The following is a 27,943-nucleotide window of genomic DNA, read 5'->3' as shown; positions in this document are numbered from 1 at the left end:
TTGCGACAAGTAATGTCGCTGTACAATGTACACCCACTTTTCACCATTTGTGTTATAAGTCCCATGTAATAGGGGTGAACCTATTGCCGTATACTGGAGTGTCTAATTATTAATCCTTAATTAATTTAAATAAATGGTTTGACATCGAGACTACTCATAATATTTATGTAACTATTTTTAGTTTTATAAGTTACAATAATAATTTATAAAATGGTTGATATGGGTAGGGTAAAATGAAATCAGAGATGATGGATATAAGGGATGAATGCTAGAAATAAATATATTTCACCGACCTCAAATAATTCGGGATATGGCAGGCATTTTGTATTTTTAGCAACGACATTTAAAGTACAAGTAAAAATAAAAAAGATACAAGTCCAAAAATACAGCGTGGAGTTAAAAAATATCAGATTTTTATAAACTGGCATTTTTTCACTTTTCACATTTAAATAATTTTTAAGGTCATGTAAAACAGATGCTCCAACAACCCTTAAATTTCTAACCCCAAAAGGCCAGCAACGCACTTGTAACGCCTCTGGTGTTTTGGATGTCCATAGGCGGCGGCGACTGCTTACCATCAGGCGATCTCTCAACTCGTTATCCGGTTTATACAATAAAAGAAATCAGAAGGTACTCTATTAATGAAACTCGATATATAAGCTCCCACTTTCTACAATAGGACACAAAACACAACTACCAAGTAACAACACTAACAATTAAATAAAACAATGAATAATAAACCCTCTGCCAATGGAAATAAAACCTAATACAACGCTGCATCAATCAAAAACATCTTCAACACATAAACAACAATAATTCACTAAGCTAAACCCATAAAACAAGTACAAAGTACCATGATAAACTGGTTTTGTGTAGGTTCATCGTTTGAACAATACCAGTATAATCTGACCCTTGAATCTATGGAAAGATAGTACGAAGTAGGACTATGATAAACTGATTTGAGCTAGGTACCCAGTCGTTTGATACACCAGTATAAGCTCACCCCTGAGTCCCTAGAGAGATAGAAATCAAGACCATGATAAACTGGTTGTGTAGGTCGATGTGCAGCCCAGATACTATCCAGTATAAGCTGACCCTTGAATCTATAGAAAGATAGTACGAAGTAGGATCATGATAAACTGGTTTAGTGTAGGTTGATGTGCAGTCGTATGATACAATACCAGTATAAGCTGACCCTTGAATCTATAGAAAGATAGTACGAAGTAAGACCATGATAAACTGGTTATGTGTAGGTCGATGTGCAGTTGTATGTGCTACCGTCCCTAGGGCGGCTTGAGCCTACCACATTAATACTCGTTGCCCTGAACGAAGATTCGTATTAAATAAATAGTTGTACTTTTGTGTAGGTTTACTATTTCGCTAACTGTTTGTATGGGTTGAGTGATGTATTGGGTTAGATTTTTGGGTTGGGTAATTTAATTTTCAAGGTGGTCTTAGTGACCTAAAATTCGTGCAAGCCTCGTTAGAGTACATTCTTGTTTAAAATGTAACGTTATTTTTTTTTTTTTGAAATAAAGATTATATTTAATTTTAATACAATTTAAATGCGTTTTCAGTAAATAAAATATAACTTATTTATGCTTTGCTCTGTAAACAACGTCTACCTTCTTAAAATATATAAATTGAACTAAGCATAAAGTCTTATACGAAATAACATTTTTATGGACCACGTCATCATATATGGAACTTAAATCTTATTAGTTGCATTGTGTTTTCCACCAACAAAAGTTAATTAATTTAAAATTCGGTAATTACCATTTAAAATACATAAAATCAGTACTTTAATAATGTGGCTTAAAATAAATGCAAGTTACGTATTATTGCGGGCCGTAAATAATAGTTAAGCCAATAAAATAATACAGTTTCATTGCAGACTCAATAGGTAATAATAATTATGAAAATAATCCGCTGAATGGCGTATTATTGCATTAAGTTGAAATAATATATTATTGACATTTCATATTATGGTGTCTGCGTGCAAAATTAAGTAATCACTGAAATAATTATTTTGCTATTAACATCGTTCACTTTAAAGCCTTTATTTCTCTGGTATATGAATAAGTAATAACTACATAAATAAGAGATTTAATAATAATGAAGTCATTATTTCTTCTGATAAAAAAATCCTACTTTAATTATTGTTTTTCGGCTTATTCGCGTAATTATTTGACGAGAAACTCGACTAGTGCTAGACACATGCCAATGCTAGAGGCCATTTTAAGTGTGGTAGAGCCATGCCATGCTATGCCAATAAGTGATACCACGATCAAATTAAATTGTCCGTCAATGAAGCTAGGTGCGCGTACCAAAGTGTAGCTTCGAACGAAGAAGAACTCCATTGTAACTCTTAACAAGAAAAAATGTCTTGAAAAGAAACTTTCACGGGCATAACACACATAAAAAAGTCTTATAACCATTTAACGAATAATTACCAATCTACATAAACAAGCTATGAATTCATATCACATTAAAATAATTCACAGGAGCCATATTCGACATATACCCTAAAGTAATTTGTGCCTAGTTCACATAGCTCCTTAGTACTCTAGGCTATGTACACACGAGCGTTCCACATAAAGTTTCCATTACTGAAACTGTTCAGTTGACAAGTTTCTCCGATACAGCATCGATACGGGTCACTGTAACTAACTTTATTTAGTTTCCAATTTAACTTCTTAAAAGTTTCGTATACTTTTCTACTTGTGGGAGATTTTTTATACTTATAACGTTTTTTGTTAATCTTTTGTTGGTTTTTTGAGATGAAAAGTAGTATTCTCGCCGGATTTGTGTGAAGTGTCGACTGCACGGTGTAGTGGGTTCGATACCCGCACGGAACTCTTTGTGTGATCCTCAAATTGTTGATTCGGGTCTGGGTGTGATGTGTATGTGAAATCGTATGTTTGTTTACACATTTACGATACAGGAGAAAATCCTAGTATGGGACAAAGTGAAAAATATGTTAATATAACTGTTATAGTTGTTGAAAACTTAATAAATAAAACACTATAATTAACATCAATATAAAAATCGTTCAACATTATTCTGTAAAATCATGTAGACTCTACATCCATGACATTAGTAAACGTAATTCTATGACATATACACATATATAACCATACATATAAGGTGTTTTAAAGTATCTGCCATGGCTTTAATGGGAAGTAGTGTTGTGTATGACGATTACAATAGTAAATATAAATGAGTGAATACGAGTACATTTTTTTCATACAAAACATCTACGTGACGGTTTATTATGAAAGGACTAACATTTTCACTGTCCCAATTGTTTTCATTGACGAATCTGTGAATCACATTATTCAGAGCAGATTTAATGTTTATTTAACTTTTTATGTTCTCAAATATTATTTGTATTCTTCAAACACAACACAACTTCCCATTAAAACCGCGGCAGACAATTTTAGACCACCTTATATATTATACATATATATCTAAACCCATCGTCAACTTATGTATTTAAAAGTTTTTTTTAGAAAATATTAATTTGTAAACTTCACTTAGAACTTCTTAAACTACATTGTTATATCGTCTATCATTTTATACTTTTTTTTAAACTATGCATCCCAATCAGTCTATCGTCTAGATTTCTAGATTATTTTGAACCCTAGCACATTGGATGGCCTTTCAGTGCCTTTAAAGGCTTTAAGGCTTTAGTTCCAATGTGTAAAATGATCATTAGTAGCATGATCTAGAATCTGAATTTAGTCATTTGACATTAGAATATTAGATAATCCCTTTATCAAAGAGCGGGCGAGCTACCTAATTAATTATCATAGTATAATTAGTTACATAATAATTAATTGTTTAATGATTTTATTGTGTACTTTCCATGCTCGTCAACAGATGTCACTATGTGGTGTGGCGGCGTTCTTTTGTTTATTTTTTTGGAATCGACGAAAGTAATATTTTAAGATAGACAACGTTAGTACATTTGCGTCTGTTTGTATTAATTAACATTTACAAATAATCTTACAAGTTACAGATACACACAGAATATTATATTAAAAATCATTTAGTTTATATTGAACTAACGAAAAGTCTCTGAGCTACATGCAAAAATTAACATCTCTACTTACCACCTCAAGAAATATAGGCCGTAACGATAATAGTGTTCATTTAAAAAAGCAACCTCAACAACTCAAAATCTAATTTTTGTAATTGCTACGCCGTAGTCACCAGCTACGCTCGCTACGCCGTAGCAACTAAGAGCTACGAAGTTGAACTCGTCAACTCAACGATACTTCTGAAATCACTGAGGTATTTACAACGAAGATGTTTTGTGAAACAGGTTGAATAGGTTTCAGGGTACTCTGTAGCAATAATTCAAATGTAACAAATACTTCAAAATCAGTCGATGGTTGTTGAATATTCACGGGGATATCAGAATTGAGAGTACTTGAAAAGAAAATGTTACGTAGGTAACCGTATTTTCAGTTAAGGTTTAGTGTTCTTAAACTGGTAGCTATATATTTAGTTGCTATGTGAAAATATATAGAGCAAGAATATGGAATCACAGTCACCGAGGAGCGTGTAGAGATGAATAGAGAAAGTAAGTAAAATTTAGTTATTTCTCTCTACTTGTATAGGCTATAGAACTTAATTTTCTGTATATACCATGAAGCAAATAAAATGTACTTATTAAAGTGGAAATGTCATAATGGTATTTTCCTTAAACATAAAGCGTGACACTTTACTGGGAGCGCGTGACGTTACACACCGCTCCCCTCTCTATTTTCCAACATACAGTCCCATACTACAAAAACGTTGCCAATTGTCTACATTTTATCTACAACTTTTTACTTATAATATCACTTGGCAAGACCAATTTATTTATCACAATGCACATTCACATTATGGCATCTCCTCTTTGAACTAATTTCAATAAAAAAACAAGCCAAAAATAAAAAAAAAACATAGCAGGAAAAAAACATTGTAAAAAAATCGATAGCAAGCAACACTTCTAGAAATTATACAGTTCCCGAAGGACAGTGAAACTGAACGACCATTGAATTAAAAAATCGTAAACGAATTTTTATCGCCGAAGTAATGGGCGATTAATGCGGCGATTAGACCTGTAGGGTGGTCTTAAGTGGCTATCGAGAGTACGGCGATCACTAACAGAGGGCGCTAGGGTTGTTAGAAAATGAAGTTGAAATTAAAAATACTTTTAATATTGGGGTTTTTGTTATTAATGGAACGTTGGTCGAAAGGGCCTCCTGAATAAGGGTATCGGGTTGAATTATTGAGTTAAGAAAACTGTTATTTGGGCGTTTCGAATTTCTGCAGTAATAGTGGTGTAGAGTATGGCAATATCTCCAACTTACTAATATACACTACATAGAACTCATAACATAATTAGTGAAAAGTGAGGGATCCAAGGGTGTGTTTTATTTATTTGTATTCAAAACCACACCTTATTTTATGTAACTAAAGGACACACACAGATTACAAATAAAACTCTAAAGTAAACTTATAACAATGAGCGACAACCCTAAATAAAGTACTGCATTATCAGTGAGATTACAGAGAATATCAGAACACAGACAGTATCTGTGTCCAAGAGTTACTGAATTTGTTATCTTGATGAAAGATTCCACCCTCGACTTAAGGCATATTTTTCGGGCTCCGAATTCCAATCTATTGAGAATGTTTCTAAGAGTAATCTAAGTCGCAGGTTTACATAAAATTTTTCTAATCTAAATACATAAAAATTACTAAACCGATTCTCTTTTTATGTCATAGTCTAAGGAATCTATTAAAAAAAAATCGAAAAATAGTTTAGACATCCAGAGAGAGATCTAAAATTAGGTTCCAAACAAACTTAACCTCAAAACTGCTCGCTAAAAGAAGATGTGAAGGTTTGAGCTGTCGTGATAAATCTAGCCAGAAAATTCATCCTATCGCGAATCATCTCTGCGAATAGGAATAGGTCTTCGTACCGCTGTCAATAAATTGCCACATATCAAAGGGTTCTGTCGCGACAAAGTTAGTGCACTTGGCTACCTTCACGCGCTTTAGTTGACGAGACGTCGAGCGATTTATGTACTTGATTAAACTTGCTAATCGTGAATTGATTTAATGAGAGGATACTAGATTTTATACAAACTTTGAATCTTATTCAGTTTAAAAGCTACCATTGCCTTTCAAGTCTTACAATGTAACTAATGACATACTAATTAAAAGGTGTACAGAAAAAATATAACTTCAACCCTTCCCCAAATCTAAATCCCTCGTTAAGTCATTAGACCATCAAAGATGGGGCCCATATAAGACACAAAAGAAATACCTAAATTTTATCTCACGTAGATTTACGTACATTACGGGTTAATAAAATACATAATTAAATAGTTCCGTTATGTTACAAGAAATCTATAAACATATACGTCTTACATAACATCATATAAAATGTATTTAATATAAAAAATAATAAAACTTATAAACCTACCATATCACTTCGCCTCAGAGCGACCGCGACCACTTTACACCGAGCGAGAGCTTAAGCAACCAACGCTAAGTTACAACAAGTACGTACATCGTACAAGTAACTTAACTGAAAACTTAGTTGAAGAAATATCTCGGCCTTACTCGAGCTGCGCTTCAGTACCCACTGAATTAAAACGAAGATAACTATCTTACTGCAGTGTGAGTTACTTATTCAGAACTTTAAGTTGGATTTTTAATAACTTTTAATAGCTGGAGGGGTTTGTTAAGATGTGACTACACGGTTAACTTAGTTTATTTTGTCAGACTTATCTCCACACTTGGCTGGCAGCTTGGAGACCACTGATAGTGAATTTACTGACCGTTTATTAGCTGGTTGCAGTTTTTGAACATTCAACAGCTTCCAATAAGACTTTTTAAACTGCAGTCACCAATCGGGATGCCAAGCGTGTGGCGTGTCCGGAGCTGCGAACTACCTAGCGGGTTTACCGGGGCTCCGGCTCGAAAAGCAGGTGTAGGAACTGGGTGGTTTTTAGTCAGTAAGAGTCTGGCACTCCCTCTCACCTCGTCCAAGGTGAGAGAAGTCATATTGGATGATTTTCCCCCCTTTAAAAAAAGCATGTAGCGTGTAGATAGGTTGTGATAAACCTACTTTGTTGAAAAGTTTCATATCAAGCACTTTCCTTTCCTTTATTAAAAAGAGAAACGAAATTACACGACTGCTCATATCCTTAAATTATCCAATTCAAGTAATAAATCCGTTACCGACGAATGGTAAAAACAATTTGTTTTAAAAACCGATATATAGCAATTACAGAAGTGTTGAAATATTGGTTTCCGACGGCCGATACATTGGGAGATTGGGCCCAGTGTGATTGCTTGCTGAGCCAATTAAATGGCGTACGATCGCCGTTGTATCTGAAACCGATGGATTTTTAATTACAAGTCTTTTGATTCTAGATTTTACTGTCAAATCTGAAATGAAATATTATGATAATTTTTTTCAAGTAGTACCGAATTCCTATGCGGACCAATTCTTAATGAGACCTAAAATATAATTTTCTGGATTTAGGTATACCTAATGGCATGTATTTGCAAATGCACCATCGTAACACAGATAATACGAGTGTGTTACAGTTACAACAACACTATACACTAGTATTAGTGTGATATACAGTTAAAAAAATACATATATAATATAATTGATACGCGCAAGTGAAATTTACACACTTATTAACACGGATAGAAAGCCTCAACATACAACTGATGTGTCGGGCAGTATCCCACCACCAGGCGTTATGACTTCGTCTTGTCGGAGAATCCTCCTATTTTTTGAAATAGGAGGCAAACGAGCAAACGAGTCACCTGATGGTAAGCGATCAGCGCCGCGCCGCCCATGGACACCCGCAACATCAGAGGAGTCCTTTTTTAAAAAAGGAATACGCTCTTTTTTGAAGGTTTGAAGGTCGTATCGGTTCGGAAATACCGCCGACGACAGCTCATTCCACAGTTTTGCTGTGCGAGGCAGAAAGGTTCTGAAGAAACGCACAGTTGTGGCCTGCCAACCATCTATATGATGGGGATGGAAGTGCTGTCGTGTAGGTCGATGGTGAAAAGAAGCGGCAGGCATAAGACTAAACAATTCCTCAGAGCACTTCCTGTGGTATAGGCGATAGGATAGGTGGTATGCACAATGAAGCTACATCTCTACGCATTGCCAAAGTGTCAAGTCGGTTTTTAAATCTTAGGAAATTATACTCTCTGTTCTCCAAAAGAGCTTAGGTCATAAACGGTGCCAATGAAATACTTTTAAAACTTTATTTCGACAAATACATTTTAATTATCGTTAAAAGCTTAAATTAAATTACATAGGTACATCTCTAAAGCTTCCACAATAAACCTCCATTCATAACGAGTGTTTGTTTCTCAATGTCTCGAGAATAATGGGTACAATTCCGTGTAATGCCCTCACTAAGTACGTCTCTGTATTACTACTCATTTTATTTAAATTATTTTTTATGGTATAAGCCGGTAAACGCGCTCACGTGACGGATCACCTGGTGGTAAGCCATCGCCGCCCATGGACTCTTGAAATACCAGAGGCGTTACAAGTGCGTTGCCAGCCTTTTGGGGGTTAAGAATTTAAAGGTTGTTGGAGAAATCGGGGATTGGTAAAATAAGGAAGGAGGGTAATTGGGTCTCCAGTAAACTCACTCACTCAACGAAACATAACACAAGGGTTGGTTTCCTTGGTATCATTCCGGTTGAACAGGCTCATTCGTGCCAAAGCATGGCTCTCTCACACTTAACTCCTCCCACATTTATTAATTAAACCTTTTTACTGTAATCATTTCGACTCCTGCTTTTCGAGCCGGAGCCCCGGTATACCCGCAAGGTAGTCCGCAGATCCGGATGGTTTAAACCAACTTGTAACTGACACCTAACAGTACAAATAAGGGGCTAGTTTAAGTGCTACGTCGCGCTAGGCATCTTTTAGCTAAGACATGGCTTAGGGGTAGTAAATGAAACGGCCATTAGCCTACTAATTCTCCTTTTGAGACTAGTTAAAAGTAGAAAGAGCCAGTTACAAACATACATTTTCTCATACGCTTCAAATATTTGTCTCTAAACAGTAATAATGGAGTACAGTTCGCGCGTATTACTTGGCTCTCTGTGTTCTACTTCTGTCTAAGAACAATAGCACATCGTCTAGTAACTGTTGGTTTGTTACTCACATGTGAGGCTATTTAAGCTAAGATATTAGAGGAAATAAACATAACGATTATTAAAAGGTTAAGTCGATGTAGATATATATAGGGTGACAGGTAATAAGTGACCGATATTTAAACATATGATTGTACTCATGATTACAAACAAACGCAAATTTTTGTTATTGTGATAAAAATAAAAGTAAAGAGTTTACGAATAAAGTTTCTTTAGGAATGTTGTTCGTAATCCTCAGTACAATCACATGTTTAAATATCGTTCACTAATTACCAGTCACCTATACAATAAGATGTCGTTATTATTCATTTTTCTACTCTTCAGTAATTTTTTTGCGTGAAAGAGTAAGAAACATCCATACTCACAAACTTTTGCATTTATATAATATTAGTAGAGTTTAATACAAACAATTGTAACGCACGCCACACTACAAACCACATCTCTTCGCAAACAATAATCTATTACACCAAAGTATCTAACAGACTTAAAACTATGCAACTAAATCAACAATTTCTTTCACAGCACGGCAACGCGACGACATCAAGCGAAACATCGGTGGGGACGAACACGGCAACCGCAGCTGCGACGTCAGCGGGCCCCAGCAAGGGGCCGCCGCCCGCCGCCAAGTTCCGTCACGGTCTGCTGCAGCTCATGATACACACCATCGATCCCATGCATGACGGTGAGTTAGGTACGCACGCAGCTTCGCCTACACTAACATCTTATTTAAGACTGGCTTTGGTACTTGACGATGGTGGTGAAAGTTGGTTGAATTTTTATACTGTTTGTCTGCCTGCTCTCTGTTTTCCCTCTCCCTCTTACTTCCTTTCCTTAGAATTTCTTTAAAAACTAAGCTATTAAGCAATACTGAAAGCAAACTTATTTAAAAACATACCCAACAAGCAAAGTAATCCTATAAGGAAATATTATAAGTCTGTCACTACTAATAACGCTCTTGTAAAGGCATTGCGATAGACTTTTTAACTTATAATAGCATTTGCCAAGCCTTAACATACTCAAGTGCATTTGTTTTTATATCTCGGTCTTGTAGTTTGCTACAAGACTGATCTCTAAAACATTTATAGGACATTTTTACTAGTAATAGCATTTCACAAGCATACATATACTCAAGAGTAATAGCCTTTATAACTTAGTCTTTTAGTTAACTATAAGATTATCTTTTAGGACACTTTAAGGAATAAGTCTCCTATAATTGTTTGAAGTAAGACTAAATAATCCTGAATAATATTTTGATCCTATAGTAGCATTTTGTGAGAGAAAATGTTCACTTACAATAATATAAAAAATGACACTCCTCAAAACCTAAATTATAACATACTTAGCTGAAACGATTACAAGTTTGTGCCATCATAGTCTTGCTCGAGACTCTTTTAAATCTAATAGTACTTAAAAAGAGAGCTATAAGATCAAAAAGGTTTATAAGATAGTAGATCAATCACTTTACTAGTAAACAACAGGATCGGGATATAAATCAAGCGCGTCAAGTGCAAACACAGGTGAAGTAATTGAGGGTTCCGCGATCAATAATATTTTTTCACCCTTTTCCCACTACTCAGAAAGTAAAGAAGTTGAAAATTGGGAAGAAGAATACGATTTAAATAACGCAGAGACCACTGACTATAAAAAAATAACAAATGTCAAAAAAATATTATCCGTTAAAATAATTTTAACATTAAAAAATTAAGTACTTATGGGTGTGTTTAAAAAATATGTGGATACAAAATCAGTAACAAATTGTGCATTCATCCTCGATGTAATGGTCATATATACTGTACTGGGAGCAAATCGGGAACCAAAAAAAGATTTGATGCAATAAAACTATTATGTTTTCTTGACTACAAACGAAATGAGTAGGTCTATACATATTGTTTATATAAACTGGAAATCCACACCCATTGCAGCTTTCGGATAACACAAAATGTGTATTTGTCCAAGGCCATCATATATTTGTAAGTAAAATCAAAGAAGATCTTGTCAAAAAACAGTCGACATCAGAGATGGTCGTATCAGAAATACGACCATCTTGTTAATTAAATCCTAAAAAAAGGAAAATCGATCATTAACAGGCAGACTTCAAGGGAACCCTAATTTGTTTTAAAATGGAGGAGAGTTATCTGGACAGAAACTGTTACAAATACTAATTTACCTATAATGATTCTATAAAGTACTTAACGAAGAGCAATTTTAAAACATGGCGGATATTCATGACATTGTTGAAATAATTAATTTACAATAATATACTAATGTGCTATTTTTCGGAGGGCATTGTGAAATTAACTAAATTTTGGTACACATTTACAGTAAATATGACTTTCCCACGGGTTCACACCCTATATTTTAAATGTATTATTAGTTATATTTTACAATAACACAAAATAATAGTTACGTTTTTATTAAAAATAAATGACTACAGAACAACCGGCACCACGACCCGAAGCAACTACAAAAATAACCTCTTAAAATATACTTATAACTAATAACTAAGTACATTACTAGTGCCATATAAACAAGATTGCTTTAGTAAGATACTTATGTCAGATACTAACAAGAGCGTTTGTACTTGTAATTGTGTAGTCTCATAACATTATAGAAGCTATTGCGCTTAGTCAAGTATATTATAGGGCTTAGTAACATTTTATAAGTTGATTATAAGATAGATATAGAAATAACTGATCTTATAACTGCGCCCAAATCCAGCTTTGTAGAATGCTACAAGTTTCTTATAAGTGAAAATAAAAGTAGTCTTGAGATCGTTTTAAGTACTGATTTTGCTAGTTGGGTACATATTATGTGAAGTAATTGCAATTGGCGCACTTTAATCTAACTCTACCAGATATTCGGATATTACAACTTAAAACTGTTATTATGCTAACAGAAAAATATAAAATCATTTAGAATAATTTAGAACTCCTCAAAACCTGCATCCTATACTTTCAATTCCTAACGAAAAATCCAAACTAATTACCCAAGCATTATATTATAACTAAAAGTACAAAACATCGTCAATTACCAAAAGTTTAACCTCATAATAACTGCCTTACGTGAGCAAAGCCACACCACGCAACATTGTTTCACTTACAATCAATATAAAAAATGTCACATTGCCACAATTTGCGCCGCTTACACTCACATAAGACAGGAAAATTATTGATAAATAAAATTACTAATAAGATTTCTAAAATCTATCTAAAATAACACTAACTGAGATATATTAAATGTGTAATATTGTACGGTTTACTCACATTAACTGCAGGTACGCATAATTATAGGACCCAAGCGCAACTGAAACTATACGAGTTACCTCAAACAGTTACGTGGGTAAGCCGTACAATTTAAAAAAAAGTATCTAAATTATATATATATCGCTCTAATTGGCGTATAAAATGTGATATAAGATTGAAAATGATAAAAGATTCTACACTGCGCTTTGCATTCACTAAAGCTATTGATAAGGTATGTTTTAGAGCTCCTAAAGTTGGTAAGTATTCAGAATACAGGTTGCCTCTAACCATTGGGGGAGTCTTATGTTCAGCAGCAGACGTCTTATAGCAGATATGATGATGACAACGGTATTATGGAGCTCTAAAACATCATAAAAAATAAAACCCTGACTGTAAAAACTCGATTAAAATCGAATGTGTATCGATTCGATTCGATTCATCGGCTTTATCGATGCAATTAGAATCGTGCTTACCTCGTGTGCAATACTGCACCAACATCTCCATAAACTAGTGATCAATAAATATAAGTTAGAACAAACACTTATCGAAAGTCATCAAATCATATTTTATTCGTTTCAAAAGTCATAAAATATACTAATATTATGGCTTTTGTCATAAAGATTTTACAGTGCAAAGTGTGTCTTATATTTGTTACAAATGAGCATTTATTATTTTATAGCAAAAAGCGTCTTTAAGCACGTGTGCATAAAATACACGATTGTATAAAAAAACTATTTATAATAATTACGTAGGTAGATACTTGCACTAGCAATCATTTCGATGTAAAATATGATAATTACCATAAATCTAAGATTATTTCATTGAGTGTCAAGCTCATATGCTGAAAACGGGGACTCGAGGGGTACTATCAATTTTCAATAAATCTCATATTAATACGCAGGCTACAATAGGCTAGTTTCTTACTAGTCAAATTCAATACTTTTTTCGAAACGTCAAAAACGATATTTTCTATGAATTTTGTATGAAATACTCTATTATGACGTCATCAGATTTTTATGTCAAATAGCAGACTTATTTCTAGAAATTTTGCTAGAAAAAATAAAAAATTAAGTATTTCATCATGAATGAGAGTGTGATTGTTTTTGAATATTTTATTGTTTTGAAAAGTTGTAATAATTTATTTTTGACCGAGGATACTACCTAATTGTGCTCGGTGAATAGCAAAAAGTGAATGTTACATTGTATTATGTGCACCTCTCCCTATTCCTTCAGACATTATAAGCCGTTCAATTTAAAAAGACTATCCATTTAATAGGCTAAGCATACACTGTAGGTCCCGCAAAGTCTACACGCACGGAATGAACGGAACTAATTACAAATGGAGAATATGCCAGGCTATCTGGTGTCTGGCAGTTTATCTGTCCATCAGTAAAGAGAGATTGCCTGCCTGGCACGCAATCTGAGGCTCAACTATGTAAAGTTGTGGTACACTTTGATTTGTCCTACTAACATAAAATTACTATAACTTCAAGTGTGCCACACATTTAATGATTACCTACTTAAACTATTCCTTAGTAATGATTTTATATCGAAAACAATAGCTAATGACTGGGATAGATAGAGTCATTTGATGATTACTTCATCAAATGACTCTCAGTACGGCGGTAAGTACATACAGTAGGTAATGCTTTAAATCTTGTCCGGAAATGTAAGGTTAGCAATTACACTCATATTCATATTCCTTTTAAATAAAAAGGCGTGATGTTATTAAACTTTGGTTTGCCTTTATGTTATAGGCAACTTTTTATCTCACGGGAACGCGATCGAAGCCGTTGACAGAACCTAGTACTGTATAATGATTTATTAGTATTTATATATTCGTAAATAATTCAGTGTTGATAAAGATGAAAAAATATTTTTGTCACAGTTGTTGATGTGGTTCAATAATGTTCTAATATTAAGTTGTGTGTACCTCATGGAAAATACAGAAGAGAGAAGAGAAGAAAGAAGATGACAAGAAGTATTGCACATTCGGGGTTTAGTAATGTAAAGTACTAAATGTTTTGTTTTCATGGAGTACTTTCATTTACTAAACCTCGCGTGTTGCTGCCTCATCGGTCGGGAAGAGACGAAAACATGGCGGATTATTACAAGGGTTTCTAGTATTATTCAAGGTGTGCTTGTTTATTTAAATAATGTATTATTATTACCGATATTACTAATTATGTATTCATGTAATTTTTTTATTTAAAAAAAGGAAACCTTGTGGACCCTAAAGTCCCAATTACATTGCAATCGAACTAACGTGTGTAATGATTAATTAACATATTATACTTAATAATAATTTATGAGAGCTTATGTCAAAATTCTACCGCTGGTAGGCAAATTTACCGATCTGTAGATTAATGGAATGCGCCGTTAGACACCACTGACACATCGTGAAGGAAAACAAAAAAAAACTGGGCTTAGAATTTCTAAATATAAGTTTGAAATTGCCAACCTGCATTGAGCAAGTGTGGTGATTAACGTATGAAGAGGCTATAGTCAGCAGTGGTCACTTATAGGCTGATGAATATGTGTGATGTGAATATTTCATTTTATCAATTCTAATTTCTAATAATCTTTTCAGTTCTGGTTCTTTAAGGGATATCTGGTGACAATCAAGTGTACGTTATATATTTCTCCCTTTATAAGAAGAATTCAGCCGCGTGGTTACAAATAAGTTCGCACCTTTCGTTGTCCTTGCGCGACCATTTTAGCCTCCTACGCTGTAGCCACATATCATAGTAGCAGGTAGGGTCGCAGCCGCTTGTCTAATTTTACGGTTTACCTGAATGAATGACGCGGTAACCCTGTATACATACATAGATAGCAACCGACGCAGATTTTTATGGTGAACGGTCCGTTATCGTTCGCTCGCCAAACAATAATCAATAACTTAGTTTAAAGTACTTTTCTAAATTGAATTATGTGCAATATCTATTGTTATAATTGAAATAGACATACAGTTGAAATAACAAGTGCTAATTCATCCATTTAATAACATAATTAACAATAAACAAAAACCAAATTTCAAAATAGACAAGTGTTTGGTGAGCTGTGAAGTGATTTGGTGTAAACGCGTAAGCGACGCGATATGCACGGCGCTTAGGACGTTCTTTCCGTGAACGTCTTTGCGTGGCCACTGTGTATCTATTAAGCGCTTTCATCGCTGCATGCTTACTATACGACTAAACGCATTGCGCTGTGCACGCTGCTTCAATCGCTTTATTTACATTTTGCTAATTTTTAAATTTTGCTGTGAGGTGTCCGTTGCTTTATAACGATGTCAACAAATATCTGCGCGGGGTGTCTGAGTGCCTTAGAGAGCGAAGACAACATACAATGCTGCACCTGCTTCAAATTATATGATCTTATATGTGCTAATATAAATAAAAATAGACTGATTACTGAATATCGAGATAATTGGAAATGCCCTGAATGCATGCTTAAGCTTCCAAAAATTGATAATACTAATACGCCAGTCCGATCATCTCGGTCTATAAGACTTTCAAATAATCATCTAAGTTACCCTTCGCCCATTATTACAAGTGTGAATCTTTCTAACAATTTTCAAGCAACAAATATAAATTGCGCCAATTGCCGATGCTTAATTGTTGACGGGGAGGAATCTCTTAGCTGCTCACTCGACAAATGTAAACTTAAATATCACATACAATGCTCAGGCCAAACCGTTGTAACCAAAGAACATCTAACCGCTTGGGTCTGCCCGGAATGTGTCTGCCATGCTGAAGGGAAAGCCAAAGATGACAGCATTGCTTTAACCCAAAATTCCGATATGAATATTACGTTCAGGAAAAAAGTTAATGAGATTCAAAGCGCCCAAAACCAAGTAGAATATCAAGAACTTACATTCGAGATGAGTAAATTACGGCTTGAGATGGAACTACTTAAGGAACAACTTAGTAAAGCTGTGGCTATTATTACTAACTACGAAAATAAGCTGACTGGTTATTCTTCACAAATTGACCTCCTTAATGCTCAATTAAAGCAAAACAATTCATGCTCAGTTATTGTTGACCAGCAAAAACCACTCCGCGTTGCTGATGGCCACTCTAGTGTCATCATTCCCACTCAACAGCAATATCAGCTCAAGTCTACACCCCCGCCAGCAGATACTCTCGGAGCGACAGGGAGTACGCAACGATCCAAGAATAAAAAGCTCAAATCCAAGAAAGCCAACTTAAAAAGACACAATTCCACTTCCATTTTAACTAAAACCAGCGACCACACTCCTGATGTCAATATTCAAAAGTCAACTGCCGACGACCACCCCTCCACCTCTTTTAATGACCCCGCTGCTGCCGATGATCACATTGTTGCCGATGCCGATAGACGCACCCGTACTATTTCTTCTGACGACCAAAACTGGACGGAAGTTAAGAAAAACAAAATCCGGCAATCTTCATCACTCTGTGGTATCGCTGGGCCCAATATCACTACCTTAAGAGCAGTTGAACCGCGTAAATACTTGCACCTGTGGAATATGGAGTCGAGCGCTGACGAGATTCGCGACTATCTCCAACAATTGTGCCCTACTGGTACATGCACAGTCAACGAACTGCGGACCCGGGGAAGTTACAAATCATTCAAGATAGGTGTACCCGTTATGCATTATGAAAAATGCTTCTCCGTAGATGTATGGCCGGTTAATGCCAGAGTAAAACCATGGATTAATTATAACTATAACTATTACAACTCGAAACGTACCAGAAACCATAAAGTGTCTACAGGGGTTCAACCGATTCAACCGATACTCCAGACATTTCGTGCCTAAACTACCACACAACAATTATAAAAACATTGAAGTGCTGTATCAAAATGTCCGTGGCCTCAAAACCAAATTATCGACTTGGAGGACAAACTTGGCACAGCTGGAGCACAATTTAGTTGCCGTAACAGAAAGCTTTCTCGATGCCTCTATCGAAGATGGGGAGCTTTCAATAAGTGATTGGAGTGTGATGCGACGTGACCGTGGAACTCCGTGTGGCGGAGTGATGCTCGCTGCGCGGGCACCCATCGTGCTGTGCCGCCGCCGTGATCTCGAAACGGAGAGTGGTGAGGACTTGTGGGCGGACTTTACTTGGTGCGGGCGTTCTGTTCACGTATGTGTCGTTTATATTAAACCTAGTGCCAGTGATGATGAGTACATGAGATGGTTTTGTAAAGTGGAAGAGTTTATAAACACTTTAAAAGGTTTTGTTATAATTTTAGGAGATTTAAATTTGAATAGTGTATCGTTAAGTATTAAGAATTATTATTGTTACTTTTTGTCATTCTGTGGTCTGAATGAAAGGAATGTTGTGAAGAATATGCATGGAGGAATGTTAGATGTTGTTTTGGTTCGGGAGAGCATTGGCGCACCGGACATAGTCGTAACTGAAACTGAGGGTATAGTACCGCTTGATGCATACCATCCTGCATTAGACATTCAGGTAAGAGTCTCTTCAGGTAATTGTTCGGAATCAATTGAACCTAGTAATTTAGACAGTCTTAAGGATTGGAACTTCAGCAAATGTGATTTCGAGCATTTGTATTTATTATTCTCTAAGCAGAATATCTGGGATGAGGTGTTGCTAACTAAAGATGTAAAAGAAGCTACTCTCAAGTTTTACAATGTTATTTATGACCTTTTTGACATGTGCGTGCCTAAAAAACGGAGGGGAGGTCGGCAAATAGGCGTTATCCCATATGGTTTACCAGAGACATAATACAGGATATCAGGGCCAAATTGAAATTTCATAGTAATTGGAAACTAACAAAATCTCATACAATGTATTTAAAATTTTCTAATCTCAGATCAAGTCTCAAAACTAGAATTTCAGAGGCGTATTCCTTATACATGACAAATCTAGAAAACAAGATTAAACACAATCCTCGTCAATTTTGGTCTCATATTTCTTGCCTGCGGTCTAAAGGTGGGTTTGAGCCGAAAGTCGCATACGGTGGCCAAACTTTTTCTGGTACTAAGGCGGCAGAAGCTTTTGCTGAGTTTTTTTCGACTGTATTCCTGCCTGACGTTCCGCGGCTCAATGCCGATCTTGCAGTAACATCAGACCATTCCAATAGCAGTAATTATATAAATATACCCCCCTTGCGCCGTACAGACATTATTAAGGGAATAAATAAACTTAAAGTCCATAGTTCTGTCGGTCCCGACAACGTTCCCCCCTTCATAGTTAAAGACCTAAGAAACATTTTCATTGATCCTTTGCGCCATATCTTCAATTTGGCCTTACAGACTGGTACATATCCAACTGAATGGAAAGTTTCCAGAGTGACTCCTATTCCTAAAACCCAAAACAGGAGCTCTGTTGAAGAATATCGCCCTATAGCAATCCTGTCGACCCCAGCAAAGGTCTTCGAGATTATTCTTCATAAAATTGTTTATCAGCACGTAAACAAGTATCTCTGTAACGAGCAGCACGGTTTTAGAAGCAAGAGGTCAGTCGATACAAATCTTCTGACTTTAGTGGATTACATCTCGTCTAGTTTGGACCGCCGTCGTCAGGTAGATGTGCTTTACTTCGACTTTCGGAAGGCGTTCGACAGGATAAATAATGATACGCTGCTAGAGAAGCTTAGTAAAATAGGGTTTTCACCATCTCTCCTACGTTTCTTTGCTGACTACCTTCGCGATCGACAACAGTTTGTCAAACTGGGTATGTACGTGTCGGGTACCTACCATACGCGTTCTGGTGTAAGCCAGGGGTCGATATTGGGGCCTTTGTTGTTCCTTATCATGGTCAATGATCTTCCCGCAATTCTACAACATGCAAAATGCCTTTTGTATGCGGATGACCTGAAGCTTTACTTAGAAATAAACTCTGAGCGTGATAGCATGGCACTGCAGCAAGATATTGATGCAGTATACAATTGGAGTTTAAATAATAAGATGGAGTTTAATTCATCCAAGTGCTATGCCATGACATTTGGTCGAAAGCGGAACCCAATTGACTTCGAATATAGTTTAAATAAATGCAGCATTACGAAGTCAACAAACATGAAAGACCTGGGAGTCACATTCGACCAAAAACTTAATTTCCACGACCATATAGCCACGGTAGCGAAGCAATCCTTCCAAAGGTTAGGTTTTGTTTTGCGTAATTGTCGTGATTTCCGCACCGCGCATGCCATTAAGGTTATATTTAATGCCCTTGTTCGTAGCAAGTTGGAAACCAGCTCGTGTGTGTGGAACCCGCACGAAACTACTTATGCCCTAGTCTTGGAGAAAGTCCAAAAAGCTTTCCTTAGGAACCTGTACAAGCGACTGCACGGGTACTATCCTTACCTCTATCCGACAAAATTTTTGTTAGGTTGCCTAGGATACAATTCGCTAGAGGTAAGGAGAGCAAGAAACCAACTTGCAGTAGCCTGTAAAACGCTTCGTGGCTCTATTGACGCTCCGGATCTACTAGAGGCATTATCACGCTTGTACGTCCCGGATAACTACTGCCGAGGTAAAAAGCACCGACTATTTGCCGTGCCTTCATGTCGTACCGTCGCACGTGCTAAGTCACCGATTCCTCGCACTTTGGCCGCGCTCAATGGTCTCTTGGATGCAAATCCAACAAATGACCTGTTCGTGGATGGATGGAAGGAGATTTTGTCGGAATGCCTGAAGTACTGCGAGGCGAACTTATGAATGCTGTTAATTCCTGTTTAATTATGTTTTAGTTATATATGTAAGTTGCTTTAATTGGTTATCTACCGTTGTAACTTTTGAATTAAATAAATAAAATAAATAAATAAAAATAGATGTAAGTAGGTAACTAAGTACATACCGTACATATTTGTACATATATTAGTCGACAAGGTTGATATTTAGACGGAGATTTGTGTTTATTTACTTTTTATATGAGACTTATAGTGTTACTGGTGAAAAGCAGGTGTTATTTATTTGGTTTACTAATATTTGTTTACAATATTCCCACCTTGAGACTGATTGTATTGAAATTTCACTGATATTGAGATTGGTTTCAAGAGTAAGCGCCCTGGTTAGACAACGGATAATAATGCCTCTAGTGTTGCAACTCTGTAAACTTCGGTAACCACTTACCATTAGGCAATACATAATAATATGATTTATTGTCGCTGTATATAAATAGTATAAAAATCAGAGTATATTGAGTTTTTTACACATATATTTGTTTCAAAAGAGAATCAAACTCTTAGCGCATTATACTCCAACTTACCCCCAAATTGTGTATTTTCACACAGCTTTATTTATATTGCTGTGAACAAATTTCGCAAGTGCAACTTCAGAATTAACGTCAGATGTTAGAACCGCAATTTGTGTCTCTAGCGCTACACGATCTCTAGGCGAAAGTTATTTTGTTAAGTACATACATAGATACATGCACATTTTTGTACGGTATAATCCGGTAAACGAACAGCAGTATCGCCTGATAGTAAGTAATCGCCGTCGCCCATTGACACCCGAAACAGCATAGGCAATATAAGTGCGTTGCCAGCCTTTTGGGGGTTAGGAATATAAGGGTTGTTGGAAAATCAATTAACCCCTTTTCCATCTTCCGAATAGGGATTCGGAAGATGGAAAAGGGGGATAATTAGGCCTCCGGTAACCTCACTCACACAATAAAACACAACGCATAACGTAAGCGTTGTTTCACGTCAGTTTTCTGTGAGGCCGTGGTATCACTCCGGTCGAACCGGCCCATTCGTGCCGAAGCATGGCTCTCCGACACTTAGATATTTGTTGCTATGCACAAAACAACAACAACTACGAGTATCATCGAAGGCAAATAGAAATTGGCCGGAATAAAAGCGAACAATAATCCTAATAACACGATTCGTATCGCGAAAGACCCCCAAAACCGGTTCGTGTAGAACAACGTTGACCCCACCTTGACCCCAAAGGCGTTAACGTATCGATTGAGTGTTTTCGTAAGGCATACAAATACTCCTTGTTACTAGTACTTGGTTACTATCGCGCGCTTTCTGTAAACAAATATTGATGTAACTTCATAGTTTTTGTTCTGAAGGGTTGGCAGAAGTTCCACAGTAACTATTCATGTACTTCCAAGTTAGTGACTATATTTATAGTATGGTGAAAACATGACAAGTGACAGATGACAGAAGTCGCATTGTTGAATATGTTTCCATATTTCTCGCAAAAAAAAAACGTTCTTTTGGCAGGTTTAATTCCTATAAGGCCCTATATAGCATGACTACTAACAAAAACGATATGAACTATAATATATAATATGTTCTTTTACTTGTCTTCAACAACAATAGGTGTTACGTAAGCGTCACATAAGACAATAGACATCTCGATGCTTTAAAAATCCCCCGCCGAAGCCTCGATAAGTCGGTCCAAGGAGTGTTACAGCTTTTGACAAGGGATGATGCGAGGTTAAAAATATACGCATAAGTAAGCTTGATAAATTTACCTTGGGTCGTGGGGAAAAAATATTTCGTGACACAAATCCTTAAGGATATACGAGACGTACGTCAATAGGGACATTTTGGATTTTTTTTTTCTATCTTTATCCTTCTTCTTTTTTTTAATTCCCGTAAGGATTCGGTAGTTACAGTTTTGAGATTTGTTGGGAGTAGGGCAAAGGGTTTGATGCTTACGCGAAAAATACTTAAAACTATTTAATGATTTTATTACTTACATAAATGAGGTTGATTAAAATTGTTATGTGATTTTTGAGAGAACAGAGAAGTCTTATGAACACTATAATCTTATTTATATCATTATCTTTTTATACATAGGTACATGACCTCCCGCCTGTCTCCTACGAGAGTAAACAGAGATTAGAACACCAATTGCTACGAATCTTACATATAACACCTCATTCGTTTCAAAAACAGTTATCAGTCTTTTCATGCAGGCTCGATGGTAACAGGTGCTTTTAATTTAGCCCCTTTTCAATAGGTATTTCGCCACTCTGGTCGATATATGTCCGTCTAGGGCGCCCTATACCGACGGTCCCATTCGTATCCGCTATACATCATCCTCTTTATAGCTGTTTATTAATTACTGATTGATAGATAGTACTTTATTGACGTCCCTAAAACCTTTAACTAGTGTTTTTTGTACCAAACACTAAAAATACTCAACATTTTCTATCAAAAACCGTTTGAGGTTTTTGTGGAAAGCCAGGCATGAACAAAAAACATAATATCAGTCGATATATCTACGACAATTTGCTAGTATTTGTCAGTCGAAGTCTGAAGGGTCATTGCGAACGGAACGGGGTCGTGTGACGTCGCGTCGGTAACAACTGTCACTTGCGACTTGTCGCAGCGTTTTGTCGTTTACTATTGTATTTGTGTAACCTGTTTTTTTTACAATAGCTTTCACTACTTCTATATTTCTATGTATGTTTTATTCATAAAAATCTCTATAGAAGAAATGAAGAAGAATAGAAAAGAAAGAAAGAAGAAATACATAAAAATCTATATAAAAGATATAACAGCTGATTTCTCTGATAATACCAACTCCAATATAAGAAACGAACTCTTCTAGAAGAAAGAAGCAGAAGACAAATCTGGTGAGAGCGAGAAAGAGAGCTTTGAAAGCAACAAAACGCTCTTTCTCCTTCCCCTCAGGTTTTAATCATCAGTGCTGTTTAGAAGATGAGAAGTTACCAGCTGTCAGTAACCGAAGATAGACTGAAGATTTACATAATAGTTCATTAAGGGTCCATAAACTACTCGTATGTATGTATATTTAAAACCAAACAATATTGTTTTTATGTCACATAACGTTACGCCTTTATAACTAGGAGTATGGATGAAAATAGTAGTGAAATACTGGGCATGTAATCCAAGCCAAGCGCTGTACATACCAATCATACTAAAACCTGCCACAGTTTTTAACAAAAAAATATAACCACGCCACAAATAGTCCGCATTGTCCCTCAAAATAGGCCTCAAAATAAAACACCCACTAGGTGCTCTTAATATCAAAATGTAGCATTTAAACTCTTGAGCACTCAAACTAGGTTGGAACTCCGCACACATTATACTTGTTGCTAGAAATAGGTCAAACTGAAGTGGTTCTGGTTCTAGACAAGTTGGGACATGACGCAAATGGAATGAGATTATACTCAGTACTGTTCTCTAACTAATTTAAACTCGGCCGTAAATATTCTTGTGTGGAGATACTTGTCGTCTGTGGAAACTCGCTAGTGTGTCGCATGAGTTTGTGGTATGATACGGAAGATGCTTCTAATGGAGTAATGGAGTAGGTAGAGGTGCACTGATATAGTAATTTTCAACAATTAATAATATAAACCAACTGGCCTATCTGGAAGTCATTGAGGGAGGCCTATGTTCAGCAGTGGACGTCTTATGGCTGATATGATGATGATGAATAATATAAATGATTATGATTCTTGCAATAGGGAACTGGATGAATCTGGCTCAGTTAGTGGTTGCTAATGTGGAATTGTTCATAATTTAAAATTTCCGATGTTACCATCGCGGTACCTAACACTACAACGTATGATTCGCTAACTTATGCAGGGGACTGTTAAATATAATTAGCTTATTCTTAAAATTTGACGTAAAATTACTTATATCTGAATATTCATGGAGATTTCCGTCCACAAAAAATTAACCTTAGCAAACAATAATCCACCATTATATCTATTGTCCTCAGGCAAGGTGGATGAGAAGGCGACGCAGTTGCACGCGATAGCTTCCTTAAAGGTGTTGCTGGAGGCGACACGGCCGACAGCCGGCGGCGCTGGTGCAGCCGCTGCGAGGCATTCTGCAGCGGCCGCGCAAGCCAAGGAGACACCGCTAGACCTGCCCAACGGTGGGATCGCGGACGTCCAATTAGATGCTATAGAAGAGGTAAGATGGTTTGCTTAGTATATGAAGATAGTTGTTGTCTTCTCTGGAAGACAACCATGATCATCATTTTAATGGAAAATAAATTGGTCCAAAAGAAAACTTAGGTTTATTTTGCGTGTATCATAGATGTCTATGATTTGACTAGGAAAACAATGACAAAATTTTAGTGGTTAACAATCAATATCTTTTAGATTTTGTGTCCAACAAAAATACTTCCAACAATTCGAGAAAGAAACCAAACAGAATTGTACCCAAACTTCTGTCATATCAAGATAAACACGCCATTGTTCGATCGAAGAGATTTATAGTTTCAGTCATCTCCGGCTCTCATTGTGTGCGACGTGGCAAATGATTAATTGACTCCACGACCTGAATCCTGGGCCCAGTAATCTGCACGGTTTGGGCTCTACCGTTTTTGTGACCACAAATTCAATTTTTTCACCCAGAAAATGTTATGTGCGATCGTGATGGATACCGTAATTAGGTAGATCTAGGTGAGATCTTTGTTTTTATGGGACATCGGTGATGACTACGCATGTTTTAATAAAGGTTAGAGATAGGCACATGTCTCTTAATACTTTTTTCGGTTCTTTTAAGATAAGGTTATACCACGTAAAGTGAAACTGATTTTTCGTCATGAATGTTAACTATGTTGTTGTTTAATATTTCCATACATATAGCATCATACTCATCTCATTATTAATTTGTATTCTTATGTTCTCGTAGATTAAACATAGCTACTTCCGCGCGATTTTACTCACTGGGCTCATATTGACCGCACCGTTAACGGGTCTCAAACAAACAAATAAACAACATTAGCATTATAGTATAAGATTATTTCATTCAACTACTGTTTTGTGCTCATCCACATTGACTTCCAGCCGTCAAGTAAGAAGACAGTCCTCAACAGAATGCTGCAGTTGTCCGTCATCTCTGTGAGCATGTCAATGTAAATAGAGGTCACTGACAAATGCAGCAACAATCAGCAACTGCAAGATATTAAAGAAACTCCAAAGTCTTCATCAGGTGGAAGAAGTCCAGAGATATTTCTAAATCCATACGAGAGAGAAGACTTTTCTGACTCATTACTAAGTGAATAGTAATATATGACTTTAATAACCTTGTATAATTGTTTTTCACCACTTTATATTAATGACCATATAAATCTATTTGAAATTATTCTTTATCTATCAATTGTGTAACGGCTATTAAATACATAGATATAGTTTCTCAAGATGTCATAGAAGAATGCAGTGGATACCTTCTTGTCCAACTTACTGATCCCCACTCCTTTCGTTCTTGTATAGTTCTAAACCACGGGAACGATCGAAGAGGTTGGACCAGTCGGTTGGATTGAAATCTTCATCAACATTTTCAGAAGACTTGGAAGATAGAAGACCATTATAAAACTATTTGACTATTCTCTTTTTTATCAGACTCACACTAACTATCTAGAGTTTACAAATATTGTGATTTTATTACTTATTTTTTTAAGCAAATTCTTACTGTGTAATTAATATAACATTAATGGTCAAATACTCAAACGTCATTCAATTTTAAGACGCTCTCAAGAATACTTCTGTCACTACGCATTCTTTATAAAAGACAGAGACAGAACGATATTTAAGTGCAACTTAAAATTGAGTAGCGTTTCAGTATTCGGGTGTAAGAATTACATGTAGCTTAAAGAAATCGCTCATGTTCATTCATACTATGTGCCATTTTTTTCACACTTACAATTTTTACAAGGCCTATCCAGAGCCTTAGGAAACTGTTTTCCAACTTCATTGTTTAGTTGCAGCAGAACACCCCAATAATATTGGGGCCAGGAGACCAGATGTATTGTTCACATTTCCCATCTAATTAGCCCAGTCCCTCATTCTTGTTCTTAGTGAACACAAGACGGAGTGACTGGGATCATATTGAGTGGGAACCTCACGACGTCATCAGCTGCTCATTTACACTGCACTTCCATAATATCATAATTTACTTCTTTTTCATTCTTGTGTGTGTATTTTGTGTGTTTTATTTTCTTCTTGTACTGTACTGTCTTTGTATGTCTTCATTGTATTTGTATGGCCGTATTCACCAACTACCTTTAAACGAAGGAAAAATCACTTTAAAGGATGTTTAAAAATTAAATTATCACCTATCTTAACTTAGGGGTCCTTAAAGTTGGTAAAAACGGGCATGAATATATTTAAGACGATCACTGTCGTCATTGTTCATTCATTATTGTACTGAATAATGTGTCAAAAACTGAATTCATGAACTCATGGATGGCGTGTGTATTACATATAATTTAACTAACTTTAAGTTTAACCAAAACAAGTCAATGCAGCCTATGAAATTTACGCCTGTCGATTATAATTATAACCAATTTTTGGATATGAAAATCCCTCAATCCAGAGTGATTAACAATTTTTATTCCTTCTGTTATATAATCCATTTTGACATGTGACTGTGGATGTCCTGTGCTGGGATTTGTACTGTCAAACATTTAGAAAATTATAATACAATTGGATTATTTCATTTATTAGGTACTGTCTTATTTTTCGAAAACAATGTGAATTGTAAATTGTGTTGAAGATATTTTTAGCTGTCAAGTGTGACATGTGAATTTAGTAGTAGATAAACACTAGACAATTGAATGTGTTCAGATGTTTAAAAAAAGATTAATAATTATTCTTAATTTATTATTATTAACATATGTATAAAAAAATTAAACAAATACATTAACCACTATGATAAACAAAACTCAACATAATAAACAGATTTAACAAGGTTTTACGAAAACCTTTTAAGCCCTAGTAATGATAAAAACATTAGGGGTATATTCACGCAAAATCTCACTTAGTCCAGTCTCTCATAGTCTAGGTGGCAATTTGTTATCTGGGAATCGTGTGTGCCTGACAGTACAGTCTCCGGTGCCATTCCCCAAAATGCCTTTTTCCTTGTGTATAACTTTTCCTTTTAACTGTCCCCCCAACTATCTAAGGCTTTATGAGTGGGTCTCCATAATAGAATGCCAAAATTGGGTCCTCGTGATGTCCCAGCCCTTTGTAGTCAAATTTATTGTGTTCAACGACGCTCTGTTTCACGCCGTACCGGCTATTTAAACTTTGACATAGTTTTATTTTGTGTTAGTTGAATTATGAGGCGTTTTGATAACTGTGAATGAATACAATTCTTTAATGATTCATAAACATTACTTTTAAGGACATTTTACTGTTTAACTTTTTCTTTCTTTTAGCTTTTTCCACAGCCTATGTCTATTCATCTCCTTCTTAATACCCAGTAGACCCGTTTATACGACTTCCTCCCTAAATGTCTTTCACATAGGTTCTATTGTCTATCTATCATCTATCATTTCTTTATCATGCATCATTCTTCACTATTTCTTCCACATGACTTCTTCCCTTAATGTCATTCACATAAGTTCTAGATTTCGGCATCAAATTATTCAGACCATAACCAAAGTCTATTGTTCCAGATTGGAGACCTGGAGGACGACACGACGCCGTTGGACATGTCGTGGCCCTCAGGGTTCCGCAAGCGAGTAACGTACCTGTTAGTCGCGCCCATTGTCTTCCCACTCTGGATGACCCTACCAGATACAAGAACACCGAAAGGTATGGCTTTGT

General features: G+C 36.0%; 1 protein-coding gene across 2 annotated transcripts in view; it reads left to right on the top strand.

Annotated features, from left to right (window-relative positions):
* The window catches only part of LOC118265905 (sodium/potassium/calcium exchanger Nckx30C), an 88,288-nt gene that overhangs the window by 41,394 nt on the left and 18,951 nt on the right, over positions 1–27,943 (top strand). Inside the window, exons 3-5 of one of the 2 annotated variants that reach the window (XM_035579186.2) lie at positions 9,727–9,886; positions 24,103–24,299; positions 27,793–27,931. In XM_035579186.2, coding sequence (XP_035435079.1) covers positions 9,727–9,886; positions 24,103–24,299; positions 27,793–27,931 — 496 coding nt within the window. Of the gene's footprint in view, positions 1–9,726; positions 9,896–24,102; positions 24,300–27,792; positions 27,932–27,943 lie in introns of both variants that reach the window. The other variant, XM_035579185.2, reaches the window with a different exon arrangement.

This window comes from Spodoptera frugiperda, chromosome 7 (genome assembly GCF_023101765.2).
Source record: "Spodoptera frugiperda isolate SF20-4 chromosome 7, AGI-APGP_CSIRO_Sfru_2.0, whole genome shotgun sequence".
In the NCBI taxonomy this organism is placed as follows: domain Eukaryota; kingdom Metazoa; phylum Arthropoda; class Insecta; order Lepidoptera; family Noctuidae; genus Spodoptera; species Spodoptera frugiperda.
Note: the sequence above shows the minus strand (reverse complement) of the source record. Positions and strands in the feature narration are given on the sequence as shown.